The sequence below is a fragment of the Podarcis pityusensis genome (assembly GCF_964106645.2).
Source record: "Podarcis pityusensis genome assembly, chromosome: 9".
In the NCBI taxonomy this organism is placed as follows: Eukaryota; Metazoa; Chordata; class Lepidosauria; order Squamata; family Lacertidae; genus Podarcis; species Podarcis pityusensis.
This window is the reverse complement of record NC_138034.1, coordinates 23,525,924-23,552,715: the sequence shown is the minus strand read 5'-3', so window position 1 is coordinate 23,552,715 and position 26,792 is coordinate 23,525,924. Positions and strand designations below refer to the sequence as shown.

The window sequence follows — 26,792 nt, the reverse complement described above, 5'->3', positions numbered from 1 at the left end:
ACATAGGGCAGAGAAAATTGCATTAGCTACTGAACCAGTTTCACTATGTTACCTGAGGTCAAGTGGTGTCCCTGAAGGTATTTGAGGAAGCCAAAAGTGGATTCAAGCCCAAAGCAGACAACAAAGCACTACTGCAAAAATAGAACTTGGCCCATTTCAAATTCCTTCAAAGTGCAAAATAAATCTTAAATTTAGCCCGACAGCAATTCAGTCAACTAGGTGGGTAAGGGATCATTTTAAATTTAATGAAGCACAAGGGAGGCAAGCTCAGACAGGTAGAAATTAAGTACAAATTAAGAAACTTGCCCAAGACTACATATTTTCTGAGAATGAAAACAAAGGCAGATTTTTCCTCCCTTCGACTCTGGTCCAATCTAGCCAACTAGAGACCACTGCCTCCATGTGAAAACCCCCAAAATCCACAGCTGGGCAATATCTTTATCTGGGCCAACCAAAATGTCACAAAATAATGGGCTTCAGAGTATTGGTTAGGAATTGGTTAGTATTGGTTAGTTTGTAATATCATATGTTACAGCAAAAGAGAAGGCCTTGGGTTTCCACAGCTGGCTGTATCTTTCCTACAATTGTTAAAGGCAATTCACACTGGAAAATACACAGTAAATACAGCCCTCATAACAGGTGGATCAGAATGATCCCATGTTGTAAATCACTGTGCCTCAGCTCCACAGCAGAGATGTTCATCACAACCAGATAGTCCTGATCCACCCAGTGAGTAAAATATTACAGCAGAGAAGGGATTCATACAACCTCAATCCGCATGGTGAGTCCTGCCAAAAATGTTATTGTGAAGTGTGGGGAATCTGCCACACTGGGGAGGCAATGTTTTATATTTACAAAAGAAAACAATTCAGAAGAAAGGGAACAAGAATGAGAAATAATATTGGCCTGGCTTTATACTTTGACTACTCTAATTTTTCCAGTACCCAATCCAATAGGTATAAGGTGAACATATTTATGACATTATGAGGATCCAAAACGTAATTGGTTAATGGTTATAGAAACCCCTTCATCTTTTGAAGGCATGATGTTCTTCTGATATCCTAAAAAAAACCCCAACGTATTTCAGGGTCTGGTGGGAAATGTGTAGCCTGTTGTTCTGTATAGACCATCCATATTCCATTTTAATATGCCTGAACCCGTATACCTCAAACATATAAAAAATCAGCATCCACACACACACTTGTGGCACTTTCACACACTGCTTCAATATCTTAATCAGGCCCTAAGGTGTAAAGTATCACCAATATAAAGCTACAGATTTCAGCTCTTTAAGATTTAACTAAAGTGAAAAAGAATGGGGAGCTTTAAAGATTCATTTTAGGAGAGGTTTTCCTCGTGTTTTGTTTGTGTGCATAACATTCATTCTTCTCATACTGTGACTCAACAAAGTGGAATAAGGCTTTACCAATAGCCCTTGAAGATATGATATATCTCCCTCTGGTGTATCCAACTAGGGCACAGTCTTCCATTAGTAACTGCTACAGCCTCACTAGGGAGACTCACCTCCTACTTTTTACTTTACTAACCTGCAACAGAACCTGTTTGTTTTCTTGTGGGGGAAAAAAGCCATTAGCTGTCACACAAAGGACACTGATGTGATTCCTGTCAGTGAAGGGGGGGGGGAGCGGAAATATACAGGAGGACTTACCCATTCTGAAAATGCTGCTCAAGGTTACAGCGTTGCACGACTTCCGAGCAGTGCTCTGTGAAAGGGCAGCTAACCATTAGTTTATCCAAGAGTTTATTGACTAATATGCTTGACTTTCTGCAAGACTGTAGGGTGAGAGTTTTGCGATCCACCGGGCAAAAGTCTTTTTCCACTAGGAAATCCGTAAGGCAAATTGTGCAGTAGGTGTGGCCGCATGGCGTGTCCAGAGGTTGAAGCAGCGGTTGCAAGCAAATGTGGCAGATGAGATCGTCATCCGCATCTTCTGTGTAGCTATAGACATGGTTCTCTTCTGGGAAGTGGGGCTGGCCACAGATCAAACATAAGGGTTCTTCTGAGCTTCCTTCCACTCCTTCTGATGGGTCTTTTTGACTCATCTTGGGGTAAACGGCAAGAAGGGTAAAGAAAATGTAACTTCTATCCAGATGTTAATCTTAATCCACAAAACTGCCCGCTGTTCCTGTGGGTCTTCAAACCTGCAGGGGAACAGAGCAAAGATCAAATAAATTGTGTTGCAACTTCTGTGGTTGATAATTTTAGGGAACAGGACGCAACAGACAAACCTTATTGTGCAAGCCAGTGATTCAAAGCTTAATAGGAGTTTGTATTAAAGAACAAATAACAGCAGAAATGGGGCTATGCAACTGTCAGTCAAATCCGTAAGTGGTTTTTGTCTTTCGGCTTCTGCGCCCTCGCCTCTCCGCCAATGTGCAATATGTGGAACTATAACATTATTATTCAATATTTATTTCATTTACATTTTGCCTTTCCACCAAGAAGCTCAAGCTGGTGTCACCATTCTCCCTTTTTTTATCATCACGTGTGTGGCAGGTTAGACGGAGAGTGTGTGACTGGCCCAGGGTCACCCAGTAAGCTTTAAGGCCAAGACGGGATTTGAATCTGGGCCTCTTCCATCCCAGTCCTTAATTTTATCCTACACAACACACTGATTCTCATAATACTGACCTACCTTACAGGGTTGTGAGGATTATTGACATAAAGATTACAGAAGAGTTTGAGCACTCAAAAAATAGATGCTCTGTATGATTGTTGTTGGGATGTGGGTGGGGCTGTGGTCTAAACCAGGCGACGGGGTGCGCTCCCGTTGCTCGGTCCCAGCTCCTGCCCACCTAGCAGTTTGAAAGCACGTCAAAGTGCAAGTAGATAAATACCTTCCAGTGGGAAGGTAAACGGCATTTCCGTGCACTGCTCTGGTTTGCCAGAGGTGGCTTAGTCATGCTGGCCACATGACCTGGAAGCTGTCTGCGGACAAACGCTGGCTCCCTCGGCCTATAGAGCGAGATGAGCGCCGCAACCCCAGAGTTGTCTGCGACTGGACCTAATGGTCAGGGGTACCTTTACCTTTACCTTTATGATTGTTGTTACCCAACAAGTAGGGAACACAATGGGGCAAGATAAACCTATGTGTTCCATGTTGTTTAACTTGCGGTGTTGTTGTTTTTACTCACATTATTCCTTAGAGTTGCAACCAGCAGCTGTGCTTTTTCTTCACTTTTTCTGCAAGCACCACATCTCCATGAAATAGGTGATAAACACTATATATCATACATATATAGGGTGACAACTTCCTCTGGTTTGCTCTTGATCTGCTCTCATGTCTTCACAAAATCCTAGTGGTGTATATCCAAGCTGTGAAACAGCTGTTAAAAACACATGGTTCATGCTTGGGGCGGTGGAAGGCAGGGAAGGACAGATGGATTACTGATCTGCATGGATGACCCCAAGACACTGACATCAGGGTCAACGTCTAAGACTCTGGGTGATATAATGATGACACTTTAAAATCATCCTTATGCCACTTTGCAGCAACTTATTATTTACCTCATCACTTGGCTGCTTAGCCTAAAGAATAATCACTCACAGAATATATTTTTAGAGTTGGTGTGAAGTTAGTACCCAGGGAGTCTCTGGAAAAATCTCACCATTGTGGCAAAGAGCTGCAAGTCTGAATTTTACTTAATGTACAACAGCCGTGTCAGAAGATCCTGGAAATCACTGCGGCACTGAGTTCAAATCTCACTTTTCGGCTTGTAACTTCAGAGTAGGAGTTCCTGGATATCTCTGCAACCACCATCATGATTTTCAGTGAAGTAAACAGGAGGAACTTTGACGCGTGATGTTGTACGCATCCCAATCTCCTTGTTAATACAGATTTTCCTTTCTGGGGGTGGGGGGGACCCTGATTAATATTGTTAAGACTGGTATAGTTGTGAAAACTCCCAAGGTGTCACTGTTTCAAAACAATACGATTTAAGTTTTTGGATATAGTTTGTTTCTGACATGCTGTGTGACGTGTCTTAGAGGTATTGTTGGCATCCATTTTTCTTGAGAGGTGGAATACCGAGGGTGAATAATGATAAAATGAGGAAAGGTATGGACAGTGCTGTGCTACCCTGAATTCTGGTTAAGGGGGAATGAGAAGGAAAATAGCTTGGCAAAAGGCTTCCATGTGGAAGTGCCCTGCACCTCCCAAACTGCAAAAATACATTTCCTTTCTTCCTGCCTCATTCCACACCTAGTTATAATTCAAGGCTGGCTTCCCAGTGGTCCCCACAAAATTCTGCAGCATCTCTCTTATTGAAGGCATAACTCTGCCTGCTGCTTCAGTATGAAATCCATTCCCTGGGGAGACATTATGTTTCTCTAGCATTCAGGATTACATATGAAAAAGAAAAGTACTATAACCGCTATAGCCCTGAAAGATTATACAACAATTTCATTAATGCCGGGGGGGGGGGGAATCCCTTCTCGATTTACTACTTGTGGCAGGCATCAGATAAAAGCAAAGATGGATTAGGGTCACTATACAATATTTATGTTAGCCACAGCCTATATCCATAATGCAAGTAATGTGCTGTGCCTTATTCTGTCGTCATTCCCTGGAGGTGTCAGGTTTGATTCTGTTTATTTAATCTTGAGGATACCAAAACAAAATAGAAAGGTTGTATAAATGCATGATTAACAACCCGGCATTCAGGTCATTAGCAGGGCAACTCTTAAGCATGTTTACTCAGAAGCAAGACCCACTGAGTTCAATGGCTTGTATCCAATGTTTTTCCTACTTACTGAAGTCCCATTGAAGTTAATGGGCATGACTTAGATCCGAGGGAAGGTGCATCCTGTTTCCTCGCTTAAGGCATCCCCCACTGGACCATCCTGCTGATGGGCCCTTACGCACCTTCACTTGCCTCCTCCATCACCACCACCACAAGGGCCACAGTGATTCAGCTTTCCACCCGATGTACTAGCACTGTTCTTCCAGAAGGAGGAAGAGGAGCGGATGATGCATGGTTACAGGGCAAAAAGATGTAAGTCTTTCGGGTCCACACTCTGGCACAGCCAAAGCACAGGAGCCCAAATGATCCAGGATTGGGATCAGAAGTCAGGGTGGCTTCTGTAAATCTGGGGCGTCCCACATAAAATGGGGGAGTTGCATAGTGTGATATAGAGGCCAGCCCAGTGTTAAAGTAGGCCTGAGGCCTACCGTGTGAGATGTGGCTGAAGCTTAAGACCTCATGAGGGAAAGCCAAGAGATCATGGTGGGGTGGAAAGAGTTGAGAGCAAGAAAGGGTTGTGGCCAGTGGAAAGGTGTAGCTACATTTGCTATTTACTTATAAAAGTATTTATATTACCACCCTCTCAGATATCAGAAAGGTGTACAGAATTTTTTTAAAATTAAAAACACACACATTAAAAGCAGTACAGTTCAACACAGTTTTCCCCTGTGCACTGTTCTCTGCCAGCATTTTAATTGCAAGGAACCCAGGCAGAGCAAAATGTATGTATCTCCGCCTAGAGCATATAGGGTGGTGATATACGCAGTGAAATTTCAGCTCCTACCACACCAGCTAACCTCTCCCTTCTCTTGGATCTCTGTGGGAAACAAAAATTAGTGAAGAAGATGCCTGAGGCTGTGTTACTGATCAGGGTGCCACTAGGTGCTTAAAGGATCGGGGCACAAGTCTACACTTCTCCTGCTCACTAGACTACCTCCCTAACAATACACCTCCTGGTTATGTTTCTGCATCAGTTATTAACTGACCAGTCCCTCCCATCTGCTTAAAAATTCCAGTCAGTTGACAGAACTTGTAATGATGCCAACAATACCTTGATGCTTCAAGGGATTCCAACGTGCTGTCGAAAAATTAATCAGCTTTCATTACAGGCAGTTAGAGGTTGCTACCATTTTGGAAACGAGTGCGGCTGACACACAAAGAATTTATCGAAAAGTCACCTCAGTGAGTCAGCATCTGGGGTTGTGAACAAGAGCTTCAGATTGTGAAGCTATTGCTCTCTCTGCCTCGCTCTCCCTTGTGCAATACTCCAGAGCGGTTTATCCAGTTGAAAGCAGGTTTAGCTGGAATATGGTGCTTTCTTTTACAGGTCATGAATACAATTATATCCACAATGATAATAATAAAAAAAACAGGCCAAGAGAGAAGCATTGCTCCCTTCAGGCCATATTCTGCTGTTGTAATAAAGAAGATCAAAAAGACCCAGTAGAGACACATATAGTCAAGTCAACACAGACACGGGTATGTGTCAGTATGTTAAATCCACAAATTCCAGACTGTAGGCTTTTTACTTCATACTAAGAGTCTGACCTAATGACATCCTACACAGTGCTGGCACAACCCACATCCTAGTATACAGAGCAAGTCCCAGCTAACTTTCTGCACCCTTGGAGACAGATACTGCAGCTCTGAATTACTGCCAGTTCAAGTGAGAAGTTGGCAACTCACTCAAGAAGAAATGATACTCAAGAAGTGAGGAACTGCTAACGGGAATGGTATTTGGTTCCTGGGCACTGCTTGGTTTCCTGCTGTGGCTCATAGTGATGCGGGGAGGGAGGGAGACATAGCAAGGTAAGGCAAGACTTTGTTGGATCAGGCCCTTGTGCTGTAATCAAAAGATGACATAGAAAATTCAGTGCCAAAATTTGCTACCTGCTGTTCTCTTGCTCACAGGAAGTAGCTCATTCCTGAAGAACAAGCCCATGGAAGGGCTGATTCACATGAAACATCTTGTGGCTTATATCGTGCCTTGCAGAATGCGATTTGTACCTCGCTGTCTGGCATTCCAGAGTGTAATACAGGTGATCAACCCAACATAAGAGCCACTTTAAATATGCTGCTGACATGCCTGGACTGAGTCTTTGGTGACATCCACACCGTATGTTTAAAGCTCACGGATTCTCCCAAAGAATAATGGCAGTTGTGGTGCGTTAAGGGCGCTGCATGTCATGGAAGATCATCTTATATAAGTTGTTGTGGGGATGTTTAATAAGCTTCTTGTTTTATTTGACCCTAAAATGATTTTGTGGTTTTTGCAACTGTAGCATTAGGAACAACTGCTCTATTTATATATGCAGCCTGCATTTTTTTCTAAACTCTAAATACAACCCTGTTTTGTCATGGCACATGGTTAAAAACAAATACATTTTGACTGCCTGACTGTCTTTGCTTTTCTTAAGCATCACGAGACTATTAACCTCAGGGCTGGGGATTCAAGTCCCATTCTGGGGGGGAAAGAGTCCTACATTGCAGGGGGTTGGACTAGATGACCCCAGGGGTCCATCCCAACTCTATGATTCTGTTCATCATATTTGTATGTATGATAGTAACCTTAAAGCACTGATATCTCAACTAAAGTACAGCCAAGATGTTCAATGGATGTAAGTATTTCACTTGCAGAGCACATCTGAAATGAGTAAGTAGAACCTTTGACGTCCTAACTTTAAATACTAGAAGTGGCTTTTCGAAGGTAGACACCAAGTCTTGAAATCCAACAGAAAATCCAACTGCTGCTCATACCACCAAAACTATTACAGCAATTGTCTTGTTTTTATGTCACCTACCATTGGCTGACATCTGATGAGTTGTAGCACAAGATTTATTTGCATGGTTCATCTGAAACATGCTTATTATGTGTGCCAATAAAAGAGTCAGACACATAAATAGATTTAAGGAGGCCACAACTTTATTTTAAACGGGCAACTTTTAATAATTAACATCCCCAGACCAGTCATTAAGGAGATCCCTGTGCTCCTGAGGCCCAGCATGGCTGTCCCACCAATTGACCTATCCCCAACTGGGCAAGCCTGCCCAATCCCAGGGTCAGTTGAATGCCAGCTCCAAATGGCAGCCACTTGTACTTTGCCACCCCAGCTTGTCCCTAAGGAGATGGCAATCTGTGCTAAACTCTCCACCTTTCCTTGACAATGATGTTACCTCCCAGGCTCTTTCTCACCTCTAAAGGGCTCCTCCTCAGCCACTGGCCACCTGCCAAGCCGTGACAAAAATTAACAAGTCCAATTAGACCAATTAAAGCTAGAACACATCCCATCCCAACTACAGTGCCCTGGGGAAGACAACAAGCCGGCTCTGCAAAGGCCAATTCTGCAGAACATGCAAAAATCCCCCCCTAACCCTATAAGGTGGATCCAAGACTCTCAGGGCAACTGCCAAAAACTGGGAGAGGAGAGCACTGCCTGCCTCACAAAACTAACCTTGGGCAAAGGGCGAGACTGCCTTAAATATGCTGGTTTCCCCCTTCTTGTACCAAATCTCATAAGGAACAATTGCCCTCACACAGTGGTGGACTTGGGTATTATGGGGCCTTGTGCAAGGCCGAAATCTGGTGCCTCCTTCAGCCCTCATGCTGCGTTCCAAAGCTGGGAAAGCACTAACAAAGCTTTAGGAAGGAAATGGGAGGACTCTAGAACCCTGTCAGAACCTCCTGCTTTCTTCCCAAAGCCCAGCGCCTCACTTACTGGGCTTTGAGACGGTGCCCCTTGGCTCACACAGGCCTAAATTTGTCCCTACCTCACAACTCTGGCAATGTGGCCCTCCCTGTGGCTGCTCCTCAAGGCCACCTCAAACTTCTTCCATCCTACAAGCTGTGCCCTCAGAAGCTAAGGCACATCAGGTCCCATGGGATATGCTTCCACAAAAGGACACAAAAGATTTCAGCCTATTATTATTATTTATTAAATTTGTATACCGCCCTTCATCCGCAGATCTCAGTGCAGTTCACAACATAAAAATACAACATAAAAACACAAAATACATGATTTTAAAACCCCAATAACATCCCCATCCCACAAACACACCTTAAAGGGGTACAAGATGTTCATCATCCAAAGGCCTGGTTAAAGAGGGACGTTTCTGCCTGGCACCTAAAGGTGTGTAATGAAGGTGCCAGGCAAACTTGCCAGGGGAGAGCTTCCACAAACATGGAGCCACTACAGACAAAGCCACTTTTCTATAGGAAATGCTTTTAAAACAAATACCAACCATAAGTTAAGTGTGGCATTTTTTAAAAAAATAAATATCTAAAACAGTGCAATTAATTTTGCAACGTTAGTTATCCAATGCTACATTAGAGTCACAAGAAAACGTCTCCAAGGCCAAATTCACATGAAAGACTATTATCATTACTTATTTTTCAAAACTACTTGTGCTAATTGAAATTGTTTTAGATGCTTTGTTTTATTGCTTGTGTTTACTATCCTCCTTTGGGAGGAATGGCGAGACATGCATTGAACAAATAAGCAGGGATTTTGTCAGCCAGAACTCACCGTCACTCAGTTCTGGCACCTCTCAGGTGGGCACCATTGCCATTATAAGAGAACAAGGGAGGCATTCATGAGTTCGGGCACCTCTTTCTCTAGAAAAATAGCACTGCTTATCTTCAGCTCTAGACTTTGATACCAGGGCAGTCAGTGGCCTTACTCAATGTTTTCCCTGGTACCTGAATTATTATCAATGAGAACACCCAGGACTAAACAAGTCCTTTCCAAGTAGGGTGGCGCCTACCTTGTGGAATGCCTGACTCAGCAGACCTAGGAGGCAACTTTTTGGCTTCCTTCACCAGCTGAACAACAACTTCCAAATAACCAAAGGCCCATGCATCTATGAGCTGATTCCCTCGCATTTCCAACACGACAAGAATCAAACAGTCATTGATTGTGTGCTTCTTAGGAGAGGATTTTCTAATAGCTGAAGCTATAGATAAACACCACACTTCACTAATACATTTCTATTATCATGACACCTCTAAAGCAGGCTTTCTCAACCTCGGCCCTCCAGATGTTTCGAGACTATAATTCCCATCATCCCTGACCACTGGTCCTGCTAGCTAGGGATCATGGGAGTTGTAGGCCAAAAACATCTGGAGCACCAAGGTTGAAGAAGCCTGCTCTAAAGGAATGTGTATGCACAAAACTTGGGCAATTGTAGCTCCACCCCCAGTGGATTCTGTTTATTGATTGTCTTTCTTCCAAGCAGCTCAAGGCAGCAGACAAAGTTCTCCCCACCCCCATGTTATCCAACCTATCAGGTAGGTTGGGCTGAGAGGCTTCAAGGTCACCCAGTGAGCTTCATGACTGAGTGGGTATTTGACTCTTGGTCTCCCAGGTCCTAGTCAACACACCACACTGGATCTGAATTTTGATTTGGAAATGTCCATGCAGTTCTAGGAAATAATTGTTTCTTCGACAAAGGTTTCAGTAAAACCATACCATGTGTTTTCGACATTTGTGTATGAGAGAGAAAAGGGGGGAGGGAATATACGCTCCCTAGTTTTTGTTTGCAATCATATGCACACTTCCCTGGGAGTCAACCCCATTGAACACAGCAAGACTTCCTTCCAAAGGATTACAATGTGCCTACATATGAATCCAATACAAAGCAATGCAAGTTTCCACAGACACCTTGTAAACCTTACAACAAACCAGTCTCAGCTGCAACAACTTAACTCTCCATTCTTTCTTTATTAAAAAAAAGAAACCTTGACACATCTAAGCCCATCAAGTCCATTTTGTGCATTCTAAACACTCAGTCATAGTCACAGACAACAGAGGTACAGGATACTAAAAAAAATAGACATGCTAAAATGGTTAAAAAAAAACACTTAAAAATGGTAAAAAATAAGGTCATGGTAAAAAATAAGGTCATGGTAAAAAATATAGCAATGGTAAAATATTTGTATTTCACACAAATCCTCTACCACAGTTCCCACATGTATATACAATCTAGTCATTAGCACACGATTAGAAACAGCCCCACCCCAATCATTAGTAGTAGTAGTGAATTTATTACTTGCCCTTCTCCAGAAGCTCCCAGGGCAGGTTATACAACAATTTAAAATTCAGTATTCAAAGCAGTTAAAACAAATTGCAGCCACAGGAATAGAAACCAGATGCTATTTTCTCATGGAAGCAGGCTCCAGCGTGTATATTCTTAGATGGAGGGCCAAGTCCATGTGCCAACATGTGCTACATGTTCAATCCCCCAGCCAGTGCTGTACAAGCTACACTGAGCCCATGCCCTGCATCTTACAGAGGAGAAGGCTTACCTTGTCTCTAGCTGTATTCCATATAGCGATGTCCTGCGGCAGTTCACACATATTTCAAAAGACCAGTGACTTCAGAGTATTTCACCTTCCAAAAAGAACGCTCTCCTACCTTTCCTACTTCTTGAGTAACCTAATCAACATAAGCTTTGACAGATACTTTCTTGGCTGATTCTGAAGGCAAGAAAAGTCCTGTCCCAAGAGGCTGATCAACAGCAAGACAGACGTGAACTTACTGCTTCACCGGCATGCTTCTCACCTATACATCAGGAGCCAGTCATGTGGTGTAAACCAAGTCAGGTGCCTGATCTCTCCTGAACTACTCCTCAAAGTATGTACTCCTCCTAATTGCCCTCATAAATGCAACGGCACTGCCTGCAATAAATCTTATTATGCAAATGCGTAGGGCTAGAGAGTGCAAATTGCTTGACTGCCACTTAAGTTGTTCCTCTGAATGTTCAGGCAGAGTTTTCCCCCCCAGGCAGTCCGGTCACATCATAAAGATCCAAGGACACAGTTGTCTTGATCTGGAAATATGACTTTTTGGCAGTTAATAAAGATCACTCAGGGTGCACTAGTTGGGATCTGAGAAACCAGGTTCAGATCCTCATTCAGCTGTGAGGCTCACTGGGTGGCCTTGAGCAATTCAATTCCCCCCCCCCCAAAAAAAATTTGACCCTGCAGGATTGCTCTTAAACTAGGGTTACCAGACGTCCCCGTTTCCCGAGGACAGTCCCCGGATTTGCGAATAAATCCCTGGACAAATTCCATCCCCGGAATGTCCCCGGATTCCATCTAATGTCCCCAGGAAATGCAGCAGCGGCAGTCTCAGCAGCCTGGAGCAGTTAGCTCTGGCTGGCTTCAGGAGCTGCTCAGAAGTCCCCATATGATGGTAGTGCAGGGGCTCTAAGATGCAGCTTCCAGGCTCCCTCCACCTTCCCTGACCCCAGCAACTAAGCTGTGAAGGGAGGCTTCACGATGCCTATAGGAGCAGCCTCCCAACTCCTACTTGCGTGCAAGTAGGAGCGGGGCAGGGATCCCTCAGCTGTGAAGGGAGGCTTCACGCTGCCTATCAGAGCTTGCATGCAAGCAGGAGGGGGCAGGAATCTCTCAGTTAGGCAACGGGAAGCCTCCCTTCCCAGCTGAGGGATCCCCGCCCCCTCCTGCTTGCACGCAAGTAAGAATGGGATTGGGGCTGCTCCGATGGGAGAGCAGGCATTGCGCTGCCTGAGCCTTGCTGCTGCTGCTCTCAGCCATCCTTCTTTGCCTTCCATGCCTGACCCACCGCACACCACTTCCCCACCACCACCACCACCACCACCACCGAAGAGCCAACAACTCAGGGGCTGCCCAGGCTCATGGAGAAAGGAGATAGAAGCCTCGGAGGAAGGGGAAACGTGGCGGTTGAGGTCAAGGTGGCGGCCGCCTCTCTGCCACCGCCATCGCTGCAGCATCAGTGTCCCAAACATGTAGTATTCATTTATTTAAAGTGTCCCCGGATTCATTAAAAAAAAATCTAGTAACCTTATCTTAAACATACAGCCTAATCTTATGCTTAAATACTGTAGCTGTCTTTGTACCTCCATATAAATAAAGTGTCACTGAATGCATTGGGACACCTTTAATTAAACACAAATAGGCTCAGGCTTCACTGATCACCTACACTTTCCATCAGAGGCAGATTTAGGGCAGTGTGACCAGTTCCATGCACCGGATGCCGAGCCTAGTGGGTGCTGCAAGGAACCACAATGATAATGTAGTGAATTGGGCAGATTGGAAAGTGAGAGTTGGGTGCCAAATTTTGGCCTTGTATGGGGCACCATTGAAATGTGAAAGGCCCTGTTTCCATTGAATTAAGTGGAATTTCTGAATAAGCAAGGATAGGATCAAATTACAAGCTTAAAATGAGGTGTGGATGAGCCCCAAGTATGGAAGAGCCCTAAGACAAGTTATTGGGGACTCCTATTTTGAAGATGGGGAATAAAGTTGGGGAAGGAAGACTCCATTGTCATGGACATACACATAGAGCTAAGCCGGACCTGTCAAAAACCTGATAGATACATTTTTAGACTTATGACTACCAAGGTCAGCAGTGGGAAGATGCCTGTTAACTGAACTCAGAAGATTGGAAAGCCAATTAAGACTAAGACATAATTAGAGAGGTATCTTAATATATAATTGTGGGAACAAAGAAGCCATCGCGTAATTGGAAAAATGAAATCTACAAAGCTTAAAATTAACATTATAGAGTACATTTTATTTAAAGCACTGCCTGTTATGTTTTCTCAGTTCATTGGTTTAACTGCTCTAGACATGTTCTCCTCCAGCCATTTTTACAAAGGGATATTACTGGTCTCTCTGTATCAGATGCGTTTCCTTAATCTACTTTATGGCAGCTAGTTTAATGGGAGATGCCTGATTTTAAAACTAAGCTATCAGTACCCTCCTGATATATCTAGTTACTAAGAAAATTAATATTTTACCATACTCCAAAATTCCTTAAAGGTTTAACTAATGACACATCCCAAACTCTTATTCAGTAGGGGTTCTTTTTTTGAACACAGCTGGCCAGCTAATCAGTAGCACTCAGTGCAGTCATGTTGCTTCCCAGGAGGGAATAATCAAACAGAATTGCCATTCATTTCAACATATCCAATAGACCAAAAAGCAGGAAGAAGTACAGGCAAGGGTGCATCTGACAGATACATTTCAGTCAAATTAGGGGATGTGTGTCTAGCTGAGCAATGGAAGCTTTCTCATGATTTTGAAAGCAAAACTTGTTAGGAATATATCTGATGAGCACATGGCAAGGACTGATGCAAGAGTGCGAGGAGGAGGAAGGAAATCAGGAATTTGTAGCCATGCAACACAGCAGGGATATTTAGGGACTCGAAAATCCTTTCTCTGACCACTAGAGGTCCTGCCCATGGCCCCCTGGGAATCCAAGAACTGAGACTGACACTATAACTCCGAGAATCCCCTGGTGGGGTGGGGAGGATTAAAGTGAAAGCCAAGCTCTGTAGGCAACCAAATTCTACGCTAAATTTCCATGCCTCTACAGCAAAGCTTGTTGACAGGCATGAAAAATGGGAACATCCCTTCCTTAAACCAAATTCATTCTGTTCTACAAGCTATTTTTGTTCATTCTAATTGAATCAAGTCCATAAAACAAATAAAGAAAAGAAAACCCAGCGCTTAAAAAAATCCAGCAGTTTGGCTAAGCCAAAAGGCACACGCATGTAAATAAAAATGGAGCCAGCACAGGATTTTCGTCCCATGGGGTGAACTTGGCATTCCTCTACCTCCTCTCTTTGGATGACATAAATACTTGCCTCCTAACGGGGCCATATGTAAAAGATTGTTATGCAAGCTACATCTGCTGAAACCCCCTCTTCTGCCTAAGGACCATCTTCAAATTGTCCCATTTTCTTGATCGTATTGCCTTTTCCTGTGTGCTTCTCATAGCTGTTCAACTTTAAATTGTTTGCATAAATGTGCCATTACGCATTTCTGGTGCCTTTCTTGTTTGGTTTTAAAATTTGGTTGTTTGCTTCAAAGTGGAACACTTCACAGCCCCTCCTGCTTTGAGCAAGCCAGACTTGCTCTTCCTGAACTTGATCCTTAAGAGAAGATTGAGCATGTGACAACAAATATAGTCAGTAGCCTTTCAGTTAACAGTAGCAGGGAGCTCCTCAGTCTACATGTGTCTGCAGTACAAGAACCAACCTAACACTGCTTAACTGCCTGAGCAACCAACAGGGCACCAAAGAACCAGGGGGAGACAACTCTGAATGGGCAAACAAACAACAAAAACCCTGAAAAGTAGCTTTTCTCAGAAATGTTGCATAATAACTGCGTGGGTTTGTGTGGCACAATGTTTTGCTTGGGGCACTATTTAAGCGAGGCCTGCGTAATTCACTCACAGCTGTCGGACTTGACAGCAAAGCCACCAACACAAAGCCTTCCCAGTAATAACTTGGTGCCAATCCATCATTGCATGGTTTTAGGTGAAGCATAACTTTAATGCAATACATGAGTGAGCTTATGGTGGAATCACTGTTCATAGACTGTGGGGGGGGGGGGGAGAGAGAAACAAGGGTGGGGTGAGGAGGAGATGTGTGAAACCTTTTGCATATTTTCTTTTAGTTTGGCAAAATGTAGCCAGAAGCAGTTTTATTTTCATCTTCAGCTGGCTCAGTTTATATAGAGAAGCCAGCTGGCTTCCCATACAGTGTGCCTGAGATTCCTGGAACTCAAGTACAATAAAAACGGAGTTATTCCCCAGACGTTAAATTGATAATTGAGGCCTTTCAGTTAATTTGATTTGGATAGCCAGGCTAAACAAACCGCAAATCTTGAGGGGGCGAGGGTGGAAATGCTCACGTCCCTGCTTGTACGGTAGCATCTGTGTTGGATCCTAATAGTTGCACTTGAGTTAATGATTGATTGACCTGTCCAAGTTCTCTCTGGAATTAATTTGGAGCAGAGTGAGTAATTCCTGGGTGTCCCCTGGATGTCTGAAAAATAATACATTTGCACTCCATAGTGGGTCCAGGGTAAATTTGGTGCCTCAATTTGGTGTCTACACAACCAGACACATAATTTTATTATGTGTGTTTGATTTTTAAACTGTATTTTTTATCCTATCTACTGTTGTTAAAGTTTATTGTAACAAATATTTCATATCATGTTCTACAAATAGCTCAGAGATATTTTGTGATTGAGCTGCTTATAAATCATGCTAAACAATTAAATACAGTGGTACCTCAGGTTAAGTACTTAATTCATTCCGGAGGTCCATTCTCAACCTGAAACTGTTCTTAACCTGAGGTACCACTTTAGCTAATGGGGCCTCCCGCTGCTGCCGCACGATTTCTGTTCTCATGCTGAAGCAAAGTTCTTAACCCGAGGTACTATTTCTGGGTTAGCGGAGTCTGTAACCTGAAGCGTCTGTAACCTGAGGTACCACTGTACATGTCACCACTGCCATATGCCAGAGCCCAGGGAACCTCAGAGAACCTGAGAGTTTTCTTTGCCATGCCTCAATCATGCAACTTCCCAAACCAAAAGGGAGGAAAGCAGAGAGTTTGAGTTTATTACTATGCCTTTCGACCAGAAAGTGATAAAATGCAGCTTACAGATATTTTAGATCTCTCTCTCTTTTTTTTTTTTAGTCTCATGCCTCCCAAATGCACCCACCCCCGATGCCAAAGAAAGCAGGAGTCAATCCTCAGGCAGCTGCTCCTCTCAGCCAGCAACTCTATCAAGGTTGTGAGGGGTAGAGCAAATGGAGCAACTTTCCCTTGAAGGGCCAAATACAGCCTTATTCCTGCAACAATGCCTCTCAGACAACAGCTGTGCTTGTAAGAGTCCCAAGTTGGCCTGATGTGATGATGTCACTATGGCACAGCAGATCATAGAATTGTAGAGCTGGAAGGGATCCCAAAGACCATGTGGTCCAACCTCCTGCAATGCAGGGATCTCAGATACGTCACAAAAGGTAAAGGACCCCTGGACGGTTAAGTCCAGTCAAAGGCGACTATGGGGTTGTGGCGCTCATCTTGCTTTCAGGCCGAGGGAGCTGGCGTTTGTCCACAGACAGCTTTCCAGGTCATGTGGCCAGCATGACAAAACCGCTTCTGGTGCACAGAGGACCGTGTTGAGTGCTGGAGCGCAATGAAACACCATTTACCTTCCCACCACAGTGGTACCTATTTATCTACTTGCACTGGTATGCTTTCGAACTGCTAGGTTGGCAGAAGCTGGGACAGAGCAATGGGAGCTCACCACCCTAGCGCGGATTCAAACCGTTGACTTTCTGATTGGCAAGCCCAAGATTTTCAGCGGTTTAGACCACAGCACCACCTGAGTCCCATGCACACATATAAACCTAAAACCCTCCTTCCTTTAAAACACTGCATTTTATCTTACACCCTTTGGAACCCGCAGCCTGATGCATGTTTATCCAACAGCAAGTTTAACAGAACCTGTTCCCATGTAAATGCACATTGCGTTTCAGCCCCTCCCACTTGCTCATGTGCATGTGTTTTTCAGATGCATGCACATTTCTTCATTTTATTTCTAAAGTACATGCACCACCTTTCCTTATAAGATGTTCCAGGGCCACTCACAGGTCCCAGGGATTGTATCCAACATTGTCTGTACCCTAGCAGAACAGACTTCTGCTCCTCCACCTTCCTCTGTCTCAAAATCCTCTTTGCACCTCAAAATCTGCTCTGGGGGACTGGGGGACCTTCCAGAGCAGATTTTTCTGAAGGGTGCAAGTAGCTGCAAGGGGTGGAGCGAAAGCTGAATTACCGTGTGAGCCAAAGTCCAATTGCAGAGTGTTGGATTCCATCCAAGGACTGCAACTGCAGTTCACTTTCTAAAGATTTTCTTGTACTTGCCACTTAGCTTTAAGGCCAACTCTTGTCCAACAAGTCCAGTGGGTTATCAACCAAGAAGCTGCAGGCAATTTTGAGACATACCACAGAACACTTGTAAGATAGTATTCAAATCGGTCAGTTACATAATTTCAGCACATGTGATAGTTAACTAGGTGCATTAACTCCACTGCACTTAGCATATTATGTTTTAATTATGCTGTGTGCTCATGCGGTTCCTTTAATCTATGGGGCTTCCAAGTATTCGGACATTATTAAAAGAAGCCTCATGCTTCCACGCATGAACTCATCTCACTGGTTAGATGACATGGAGTGTGTTTGGATGACTTGCCCATAATCACATATTCCTGAATGAGTCTTGTGCTAGAACTGAAGCCTGTTTAGGAACACAGGAACATAGGAAACTGCCTGATACTGAGTCAGACCACTGACCCATCTAGTTCCCTATTCTCTTTCTTGGGCACTGACTTTTTAGGTTTAGGTTTTCCTAGCCCTGCGTGGAGAAAGAATCCAAAGCCAGTGTGGTGTAGTGGTTAAGTGCAGTAGTCTTGTAATCTGGGGAACCGGGTTCGCATCTCCGCTCCTCCACATGCAGCTGCTGGGTGACCTTGGGCCAGTCACACTTCTTTGAAGTCTCTCAGCCCCACTCACCTCACAGTGTGTTTGTTGTGGGGGAGGAAGGGAAAGGAGATTGTTAGCCGCTTTGAGACTCCTTAGGGTAGTGATAAAGCGGGACATCAAATCCAAACTCTTCTCTTCTTCTTCTTCTTCTGCATGGAAAACTCACCTCCTGCCATCCCTTAGCTACTCTAGAAATAGATTGAATCACGCAGCCTTTATTCCACCAAACTATCCTCGGTATCTCTGCTTTCCTATTGGCTTTCGTCAAGCCAACCATTTCATCACAGCTACATTTCATATTCACAAGCACAAGGGCATATCAAGTGTTCCTGTGCAAACCAAAGATGGTATCTGCTCTCACCACTTCAGATATCCTCATACTTAGGTCACATGGCAAAGCATCCAAGATGGCGGTGGTGGCATCGGATATGAATAGCACCGTCTCGCACAGGCTTACACGTGCACACACTGCACAGAGAATTTCAATATTTCAGCCAAGTCTGATTATAATAAACAGAAAGACTGGCGGGGGAAGGAGAGGCAAGGGCTTGGATGGATAAAGATATATTTACATGATATCACAACCAGTGTCAGAAAACAATGCACGCTGGTTGGCCTGCACGGTGAGTGGGAACATGTGGAACGTTGTGGGGAGGAGTTATGTGAAGAAAGTCTGCAAATAGGTTTGCAGGATGGGTGGCTGCCATGACAGGATTGTCCTCACATAGCCACTGACTAAATGCCTGAGCTACCTGAGAGTACCTCATACCTGAACTTGAAAACTAGAGGTCTAAGTGGGTGACACATTACAAACTGACACATGAATATGCCTTGTACACATGGAGAGCAAGTAGCTAAGTAGACCAATTCCATTTATGTAAACAGCTTCGTGTCAACCCACAACCAGTCACTGCCATTTAACATCTTGAAGTGGTATGAAAGACTCTTGACACAGTGGGAACAACCCACATGCCAATGCCCACTGTGTGTGTGTTTTGTCTGTCATGTGCAACAGTCACGAGTCATGGAGGCTGTTCTGAGCAATTTTTTAAAACCTTTTTTCCTGAGCAATTTCCACCCAATTACTCCTATATATAGTCCAACTCTTAAAATTTGGCTACATTTAACACTCACCATGTCAGAGGTTGTCAAACTCTGCCTGTTTGGAATTCTGAGGGTGCCCTCCAGTCATCTGTCACTCGAGGAAAGCTTGGCTCAGTTAATTTCCCTCTCTTCTCAATTGCCAGGAGAAATTAACCTAGTGTGAAAACAAAAGTCCACAGCGCAACAGCAGCTCCTCCTCTCTAGGCACTGAGATCAAGCAAACACCTATCCTTGAGGGTTGACTTCAGGGTGACTTGAGAATTCTCATCAGTCAGACCCTGCTTCGGGATATATGAATTGTTTTCTCCCATGGTTTTGAATAAATGGCCGGACATGTGTCTAATTTCATTTTACCTGTCTAATGAGTTCAAAATGTGGACACTGCTTGTTACACGGTTGATTGGTTTATATTATTATTTAATAATAATAATAATAATAATAATAATAATAATAATGCTTTACTTTTTGTACCCAGCCTATCTGACTGGGTTGCCCCAGTAGCTTTGGGTAGCTTCTAACAGGATATATAAAAACACAACAACAACAACAACAACAACAACAACAACAACAACTGAATATCACACATTAACAACACCACCACCACCACCACAACAGGGCACCACACATTAAAAGAATCCCGATACAGGGCTGCCTGCAGATGTCTACGGAAGGTCATATAATTATTTATCTCCTTGATATCTGATGGGAGGATGTTCCACAGGGCGGGAGCAATTACTAAGAAGGCCCTCTGCCTGGTTCACTGTAACTTCACTTTTCACAGTGAGGGAACTGCCGGAAGGTTCTCAGAGCTGGACCTCAGTGTCCAGGCTGAATGATGGGGGTGGAGACGCTCCTTCAGGTATACAGTGCTTTTTTTCTTTAAAAATGTTTAGGGGTACTCTCATTTTCCTACTCATATTGAAATGTTGCCCTTCAATGAGGCCAAACATAGATTCACAAAATGTTTAGGGGTATGCCTCCCCCTACATCACCTCCAGAAAAAAAGCAGTGTATACAGATATCCCAAGAAGCAGGCACTGGCTATTCATAAGGCTATGTCTATAAAACATATCAAGGCTAGATGGACCAGTAATGGGCTATTCTCCTTTAAAATACTGAAAACAAAGTTATATGTGCTCTTCCATACAAAAGTTGCACTTTAGAAATTAATGTTCTTGATGTGGGGGGAATGTCAGAGTTTTCTTTTAAAAATATGTATTTGGGGAGTTTCGTTTCAAACTGGACATTTGAAGTGTCAAACTGGACATGCACAAGCAGTGTGAATGCTAGTCAGTTTGGAAAGTTTTTTTTCCTTTTCTTTCTTACATGGGAAAAAAAGATCCTTGATTTATTAGGTGATGTTACATTCTGCACAACAATACATTTTCCAAGCCAATAGAGTGAATCAAATCTCTTATCCTGCCTGTGTATTTTATATGCATTTCTCACCAAAAATGCTATTCTATTGGGAGCCACTGGAACCTTTTGCTGAGTTCTCACATAGCATATCCATTTTCTTCTCCAATAGACATGCAGTATTCAGAGCCAGGAACATTCCTTTTCTCAGCTCTGGGCTATATATCTAATAAAGGCCTGCAGCCGTTAACGCCCAGACCCAGAAGTCCAGAAAAACCCTCCAGAAAGTACCAAAGACGCTGGAAGAACAAACCTAAGAGCAAAATGAACTGAGTCTGACCAAACTGCGGGAGACAGTGGAAGACAGAAGTGCCTGGCGTGCTCTGGTCCATGGGGTCATGAAGAGTGGACACGACTAAACGACTAAACAACAACAACGATGACTGCAGTGGCACTGTGGGTTAAACCACAGAGCCTAGGACTTGCCGATCAGAAGGTCGGCGGTTCAAATCCCTGTGACGGGGTGAGCTCCCATTGCTCGGTCCCAGCTCCTGTCAACCTAGCAGTTCGAAAGCACGTCAAAGTGCAAGTAGATAAATAGGTACTCCCGGTGGGAAGGTAAACGGCGTTTCTGTGCGCTGCTCTGGTTCGCCAGAAGTGGCTTAGTCATGCTGGCCACATGACCCGGAAGCTGTACGCTGGCTCCCTTGGCCAATAAAGCGAGATGAGCGCCGCAACTCCAGAGTCGGCCACAACTGGACCTAATGGTCAGGAGTCCCTTTACCTTTAATACCATTACATAGTTCAACATGATGAAAATTCATTGAATAACTCAATAGTTACTTTGATGCAGATGCAACTGGTAAGAGCAGGCATAGGCAAACTTGGGGACTACAATTCCCACCATCCCTGACCACTGGTCCTGTTAGCTAGGCATGATGGGAGTGGTAGTCACAAAACATCGGGAGGGCCAAGTTTGTCTATGCCTGTGTAAGAGGTTAGCCAATTGCCATTACTTTCTTATTATCATTATTATGCCTACTTCCATTTAAGTGGATACTGATTGATTGATTGATTGATTGATTGCATTTAAATCCCACCTTTTTCTCCAAAGGATGTCAAGGTGGTGCACATCATTCTCCCCCCCATCATGTAATCCACACAACAACCCTGAGAGGTTGGTTAGGCTGAGAGGCAGTGACTGGCCTGAGCTCCCCCAGTGAGTATCCTGGTCAAGTGAGGATTTGAACTCTAGTCTCCCGGGTCCTAATCTGACATAACAACCATAATACCACACTGTGTCTCAAGTTGAAAGGAAGAGTGCAGGATTAAGGGGGTCTATGAAGCCGCACAAGATTTAACAGGAAAATCCCATAAAGTTGTGCTTCCTACTACAGTCGTACATCGGAAGTCAAACGCCTTGTGAGTCGAACGTTTTGGCTCCCGAATGCCGCAAACCCAGAAGTGAGTGTTCCAGTTTGTGAACGTTCTTTGGAAGCTGAATGTCCGACGCAGTTTCCAATTATGTGCCTGAAGCTCCTGCAGCCAATTGGAATCCGTGCCTTGATTGCCAAACTGACTTCTGGAACAGCTTCCGTTCGGCTTCCAAGATAAAGGGACCCCTGACCATTAGGTCCAGTCGTGGCCGACTCTGGGGTGCGGCGCTCATCTCGCTTTATTGGCCGAGGGAGCCGGCGTACAGCTTCCGGGTCATATGGCCGGCATGACTAAGCTGCATCTGGTGAACCAGAGCAGCGCACGGAAACGCCGTTTACCTTCCCGCCATCTACTTGCAGTTTGACGTGCTTTCCAACTGCTAGGTTGGCAGGAGCAGGGACCGAACAACGGGAGCTCACCCCGTTACGGGGATTCGAACCGCCAACCTTCTGATCGGCAAGTCCTAGGCTCTGTGGTTTAACCCACAGCGCCACTCGCTTCCAAGATATGACTGTATAAACATTAATCCTTAATTCTGATTCCTCCCCACCCCCCATTAAATTGGAGCCTTTAGAAAACAAATGCATGCACTGTATTTGCATGTACTATATTTGACAAAACAAATTCTTAAAGTGCTTCTTACAAGTATAGGAACATGAAAAGATTTGTCCATTTCAAATTTTGGGAAAGGACAGAGTTATGTACACCTCATGTACATAAAGTATCTGCAAATGCCTTACACAATCCCATAACAAATGGGGAAACTAACTTTTCAGATCTGTTTTGCTGCACAACTCGTGCTCTACCAAACTGCACAGACTCTACCAACTGGCATGTTTTGGTGTCTCCAGGTGCATCTCCAAGTTCTTCTCTGCCCAGTCCTTTTGTCCCTGCAGTCCCAGGCAACCAACAAAAACAGGAGATAAATTGTGACCCTGTCAGGCCACCATATATGGCTGCATTCAGCTTCCTGGGTCACAGGGTGTGCAGAGTTAAAAGCTGCTTTGATCACACTAGAACATCAGCTGGCTGTATCCAGCACACCACATAAACCTGTGTTCGAAACCAAACAGCAAATAGCTTCCATCAGCTGTTAACCTAAACATGTAGACCTTGTTGATCGCAGCAGGACTGACTTCTGAAAACACACACAGAGCGTTACAGATTTTTATGCAGTCTACTCCTTTGCAATCTGGGGCAAATTCTGTGCAGGGGCAGGTCTATCCTTGTCCTTTTTTAACAAAGCCAAACATGTTAGCAGTAACAAGAAACTATATACGGGAAGACTTTAACGACAGGAGATTTTGTGAGAGAGGTTTCAGTGTGGTTCTGGTGAGATTTCACCATATAAACCCAGGGTTTTGCCAGCCAAGGGATATAAAACAAAGCAATTACAACTGATGTTAAGAAGGATGTTGTTTAATTAGCATTTAGGGGAAAAATGAGGGATTTAAAATAATCCATACAGAAACTATAATCCAGCTGCATTTAAACTGCAATCCTTAAAACGCTTCTCAAGTATGTTGGTTCTACAGAGTAATCAATGTGAAGATTGCAGTCTCCTTATAGTATGACTCTGCATTTTTACCTGACAGTAAATCAATGGGACTTACTCTCCAGTCAGCATGCACAGGTTTGCAGCTTCAGTGAATTAAACCTTCCAACACAATGTTACACGGAGCCTCACAGAGGCCTTTCTCACAATAAAAGCCACAGTGGAAGACTGAAGCAGAAATTTCACTTCAAAACTATAAAAGCAAGCACATTATCCAGCTCTTTTAAAAGCATGCAAATATTTGTTCCCTACAATTAGTTCCTCTGACAGGTTACGATTTGCTTCTTTAATAATAGCCTGGAGCCCGTAAGCGAGAATGAAAGTTTAGAGCAAAACAGCGTAACTCAACTCACCTTTCGTTACCAGTGTATGCAACTAGATTCTCAATTCATTTGCAGGGTCATAAGGTACATCCCGACCAGAAGAAAAGAAAAGAAAGCAGCCTTCTTCAACAGATGTCTAGCCCGACAACAAGGCATTCGACAACAAGGCATTCGAGCTCCCAATCTGATACCTGCAGGAAGAAAACTTTTTTAATTGGCTGGCCCACACAAGGAAATGCATGACATCACAGACGGCTGGAAAGACAAACTTTGCCGTGTGCACCTGAGAGATTTAAAGCAACAGTGAGCCGCACCCAACCTGTCATCTACCCAGAAACAAGTAAACTACATGTGCCTGCCTGCATACGAAGTTCAGATAACAGGCATGTCATGTGCAGTAAGATTTCCTTCCTTTCAGGATGCTCACGTCTCTTCTGCTCTCACCTTTTATCCTTCAGTAGCAAATTATTATGAAAATATGCTACAGATTTAGTAAATCGTAATTAAGACTAACCACAGGTTTAGACATAATACTGAACTCAGTTAAAAACAGAAGCGAAAGCTACAAAATTGCTCCCAGTTTTGACACAGGAGGAAAAGGAGGGGGGGAGTGTGAGCCTGAGGCTCATCCAGGGTCATTCATTCACAATCAACACACTACTTATCATTTTGTTTAAATATGTTTGAACATCATAATAAACCATAGTTAAATGTTGCACCAATCTTTGCTACTTTGCTCCTCCCTGGTATTGTGCAGGGGAAACAAACCACCATTTCTGGCGTGCTCTTATGTCCAAACTTGGATTTGTGTTTTATTTTACTTCCAACAAGCCGCAATCTTTTGTTCTCGTTTGTTCTTGGCTTAATTGTTGTGGTTTGCTTGAGAAAAAATGAACCATGTTTTGATTCCCCTGCATACAAGAAGAGTTAAGTAAAAACAAACAAACAACCCCAAAATGGGGTTGATGGGAGTTGTCGTCTAATAACATCTGAACCATATTGGCTACCCCACAGTAAGGCAATAACAATGGTTTACCATGACATACAAAAGGGGCCTCTGTGTCCAAATTCAAACTGCCTTCACTTCTACTACACCCACTCACTAACAGAAAACTGATTTCAGATCCCAGCCGGCACGTAGAACGGCCATTAAATAAAACATCCTCAGACACTGGCTGCTACTAAGGGAATGTCAGTCAACCACCCCGACTATTAGCAAGCCACCAGCTTAACCAAAGATGGTCTCTGTAATAAGAATTTTAAGGTCTTAGATATATATTAAATGTTCATAAATGTACCAAGCAAACACATACATAAATATATAAACCACATGTCTGAAGCAGCACAGAAAGACAGTCCTGAAACCATTTTGACTCCCAAGCTGACCAAATGTTTCTCTGCAAAGAGAGAGGAGGTGAAAAAAACCTTCCTTGTTACAGGAATTTAGTAATCACCATTCAAAGGGTGACAGACTACCAGAAAAGGCAATCAGTTAAGGCATTATCAGATAACCTGGCAGACAGGAAAAACAACAACATTCAAATTTCTGTTGTAGACCACCTTTTCTGTGATGTAGGTATGATGTTTGTGGGGGGTGGTCTTGGGTTACACCCCTTCTGTGATGTTTGTATGATGTATGGAGGGGTGGTCTTGAGCTCCAGGGCAGGGAATTTAAAATGTCTATATAAGGGTGGGCACACCTTTGTTCAGGGTCCTCCTCCTTTCCTGCGTGTGAGGGGAGCACCCTGTTGCAATAGATCAATAAAGATCAGGCTTACTAGCTGCTTTGCTTCTCAATATTCTCTGATTGGCCTCTGTTATTTTCTCCTACCAATAGGGAACCCACGTAAGGAGACTATACGGGCTCTTGGATACCCCATAAGGGGAAAAGGGCAGAATACCTCATAAGGGGAAAACACCGCCCAGCAGCCGTAACATTTCTGCTGTATGGAAAAGATAGATATGAACATGCAATCTGAGTTAACACAAAGAAAAACAAATCTGCTGTAGAGAGGTGCCAGCAGAGAACATGCCAGAATTTTGAGTGTCTAAGAAGCAGAGCAGCTTTTGAGCAGGTTTCACACAATTGGCACTTTACTGAAACAAAAATCCCTCTTTTGTTCTGAAAGGCAACTTGCTGCGGGAGGAAATACTGGTCCACCAACTATGTGAATCACAAACAAGACAACCCTTCCAACTGCCTTACTGATTGTTGGGAAGTACAGTTTCTTTCCAAAGCAAAAGAAGCCATTTTTGAAGATTTCCAGAAGGGACGGCCGTCCTGGCCTGTTGGACTAAAAACAATCAAGTGTCTGGTAGCACATTAGAGAGGAAATTCTCTTGGCCTGAGCTTTCATGGGCCACTCTATCAGATGCACGAAATACTCACCTCAGTGGGCAGGTGTATACCCTGAACATAAGAAGAAAGAAGAGAAGTTTTCTACAAAGTGAGGCTAAAAGGTCAAACAATGCAGAACACAGAAGTAGGTGAGTCATTGTACCATGTGCAACGCAAACTAGTTCCATACAATGTGGAACTTGGGACTCATCAAATCCTGGGAGTGGCTGGCTCACTGCAGAGAGTAATTGTACCTCTGTATGTGCAGAGGATCTTGCTCTTTTCATTATCAGTTTTGCTAGTCCAGAGTTGGACACACCCATTTTGATTGGATTTTGTATTAATTTGAACAGCCTCTGCATACTGCTGTAACGAAAGCTGCTGTCTCTTTCGTGCTTGTGCTTTTAGTCTCTTTAAATAAAAACACAAATCCTTATTTCAATACCAAACCCTCCAAGTGTCCTTATTTTCCAGCGACAGTCCCAGATTTACAGAAGGTTTGATCCCATAATGGCCCACTTTTACTTAAAGGTAAAGGGACCCCTGACCATTAAGTCCAGTCACAGATGACTCTGGGGTTGCAGCGCTCATC

The 26,792-nt window shown here is 43.8% G+C and overlaps 1 protein-coding gene across 4 annotated transcripts in view; it reads right to left on the bottom strand.

Moving 5' to 3' along the window:
* The window catches only part of LNX1 (ligand of numb-protein X 1), a 115,866-nt gene that overhangs the window by 66,024 nt on the left and 23,050 nt on the right, over positions 1 to 26,792 (bottom strand). For 2 of the 4 annotated variants that reach the window (XM_081020501.1, XM_081020504.1), the window contains exons 2-3: positions 23,893 to 24,053; positions 1,670 to 2,163 (exon numbers count right to left, since the gene is read on the bottom strand). In XM_081020501.1, coding sequence (XP_080876627.1) covers positions 1,670 to 2,064 — 395 coding nt within the window. In that variant the 5' untranslated portion in view covers positions 2,065 to 2,163; positions 23,893 to 24,053. Of the gene's footprint in view, positions 1 to 1,669; positions 2,164 to 5,815; positions 5,930 to 11,065; positions 11,361 to 23,892; positions 24,054 to 26,792 lie in introns of those variants that run through there. The other 2 variants (XM_081020502.1, XM_081020503.1) reach the window with 2 other exon arrangements.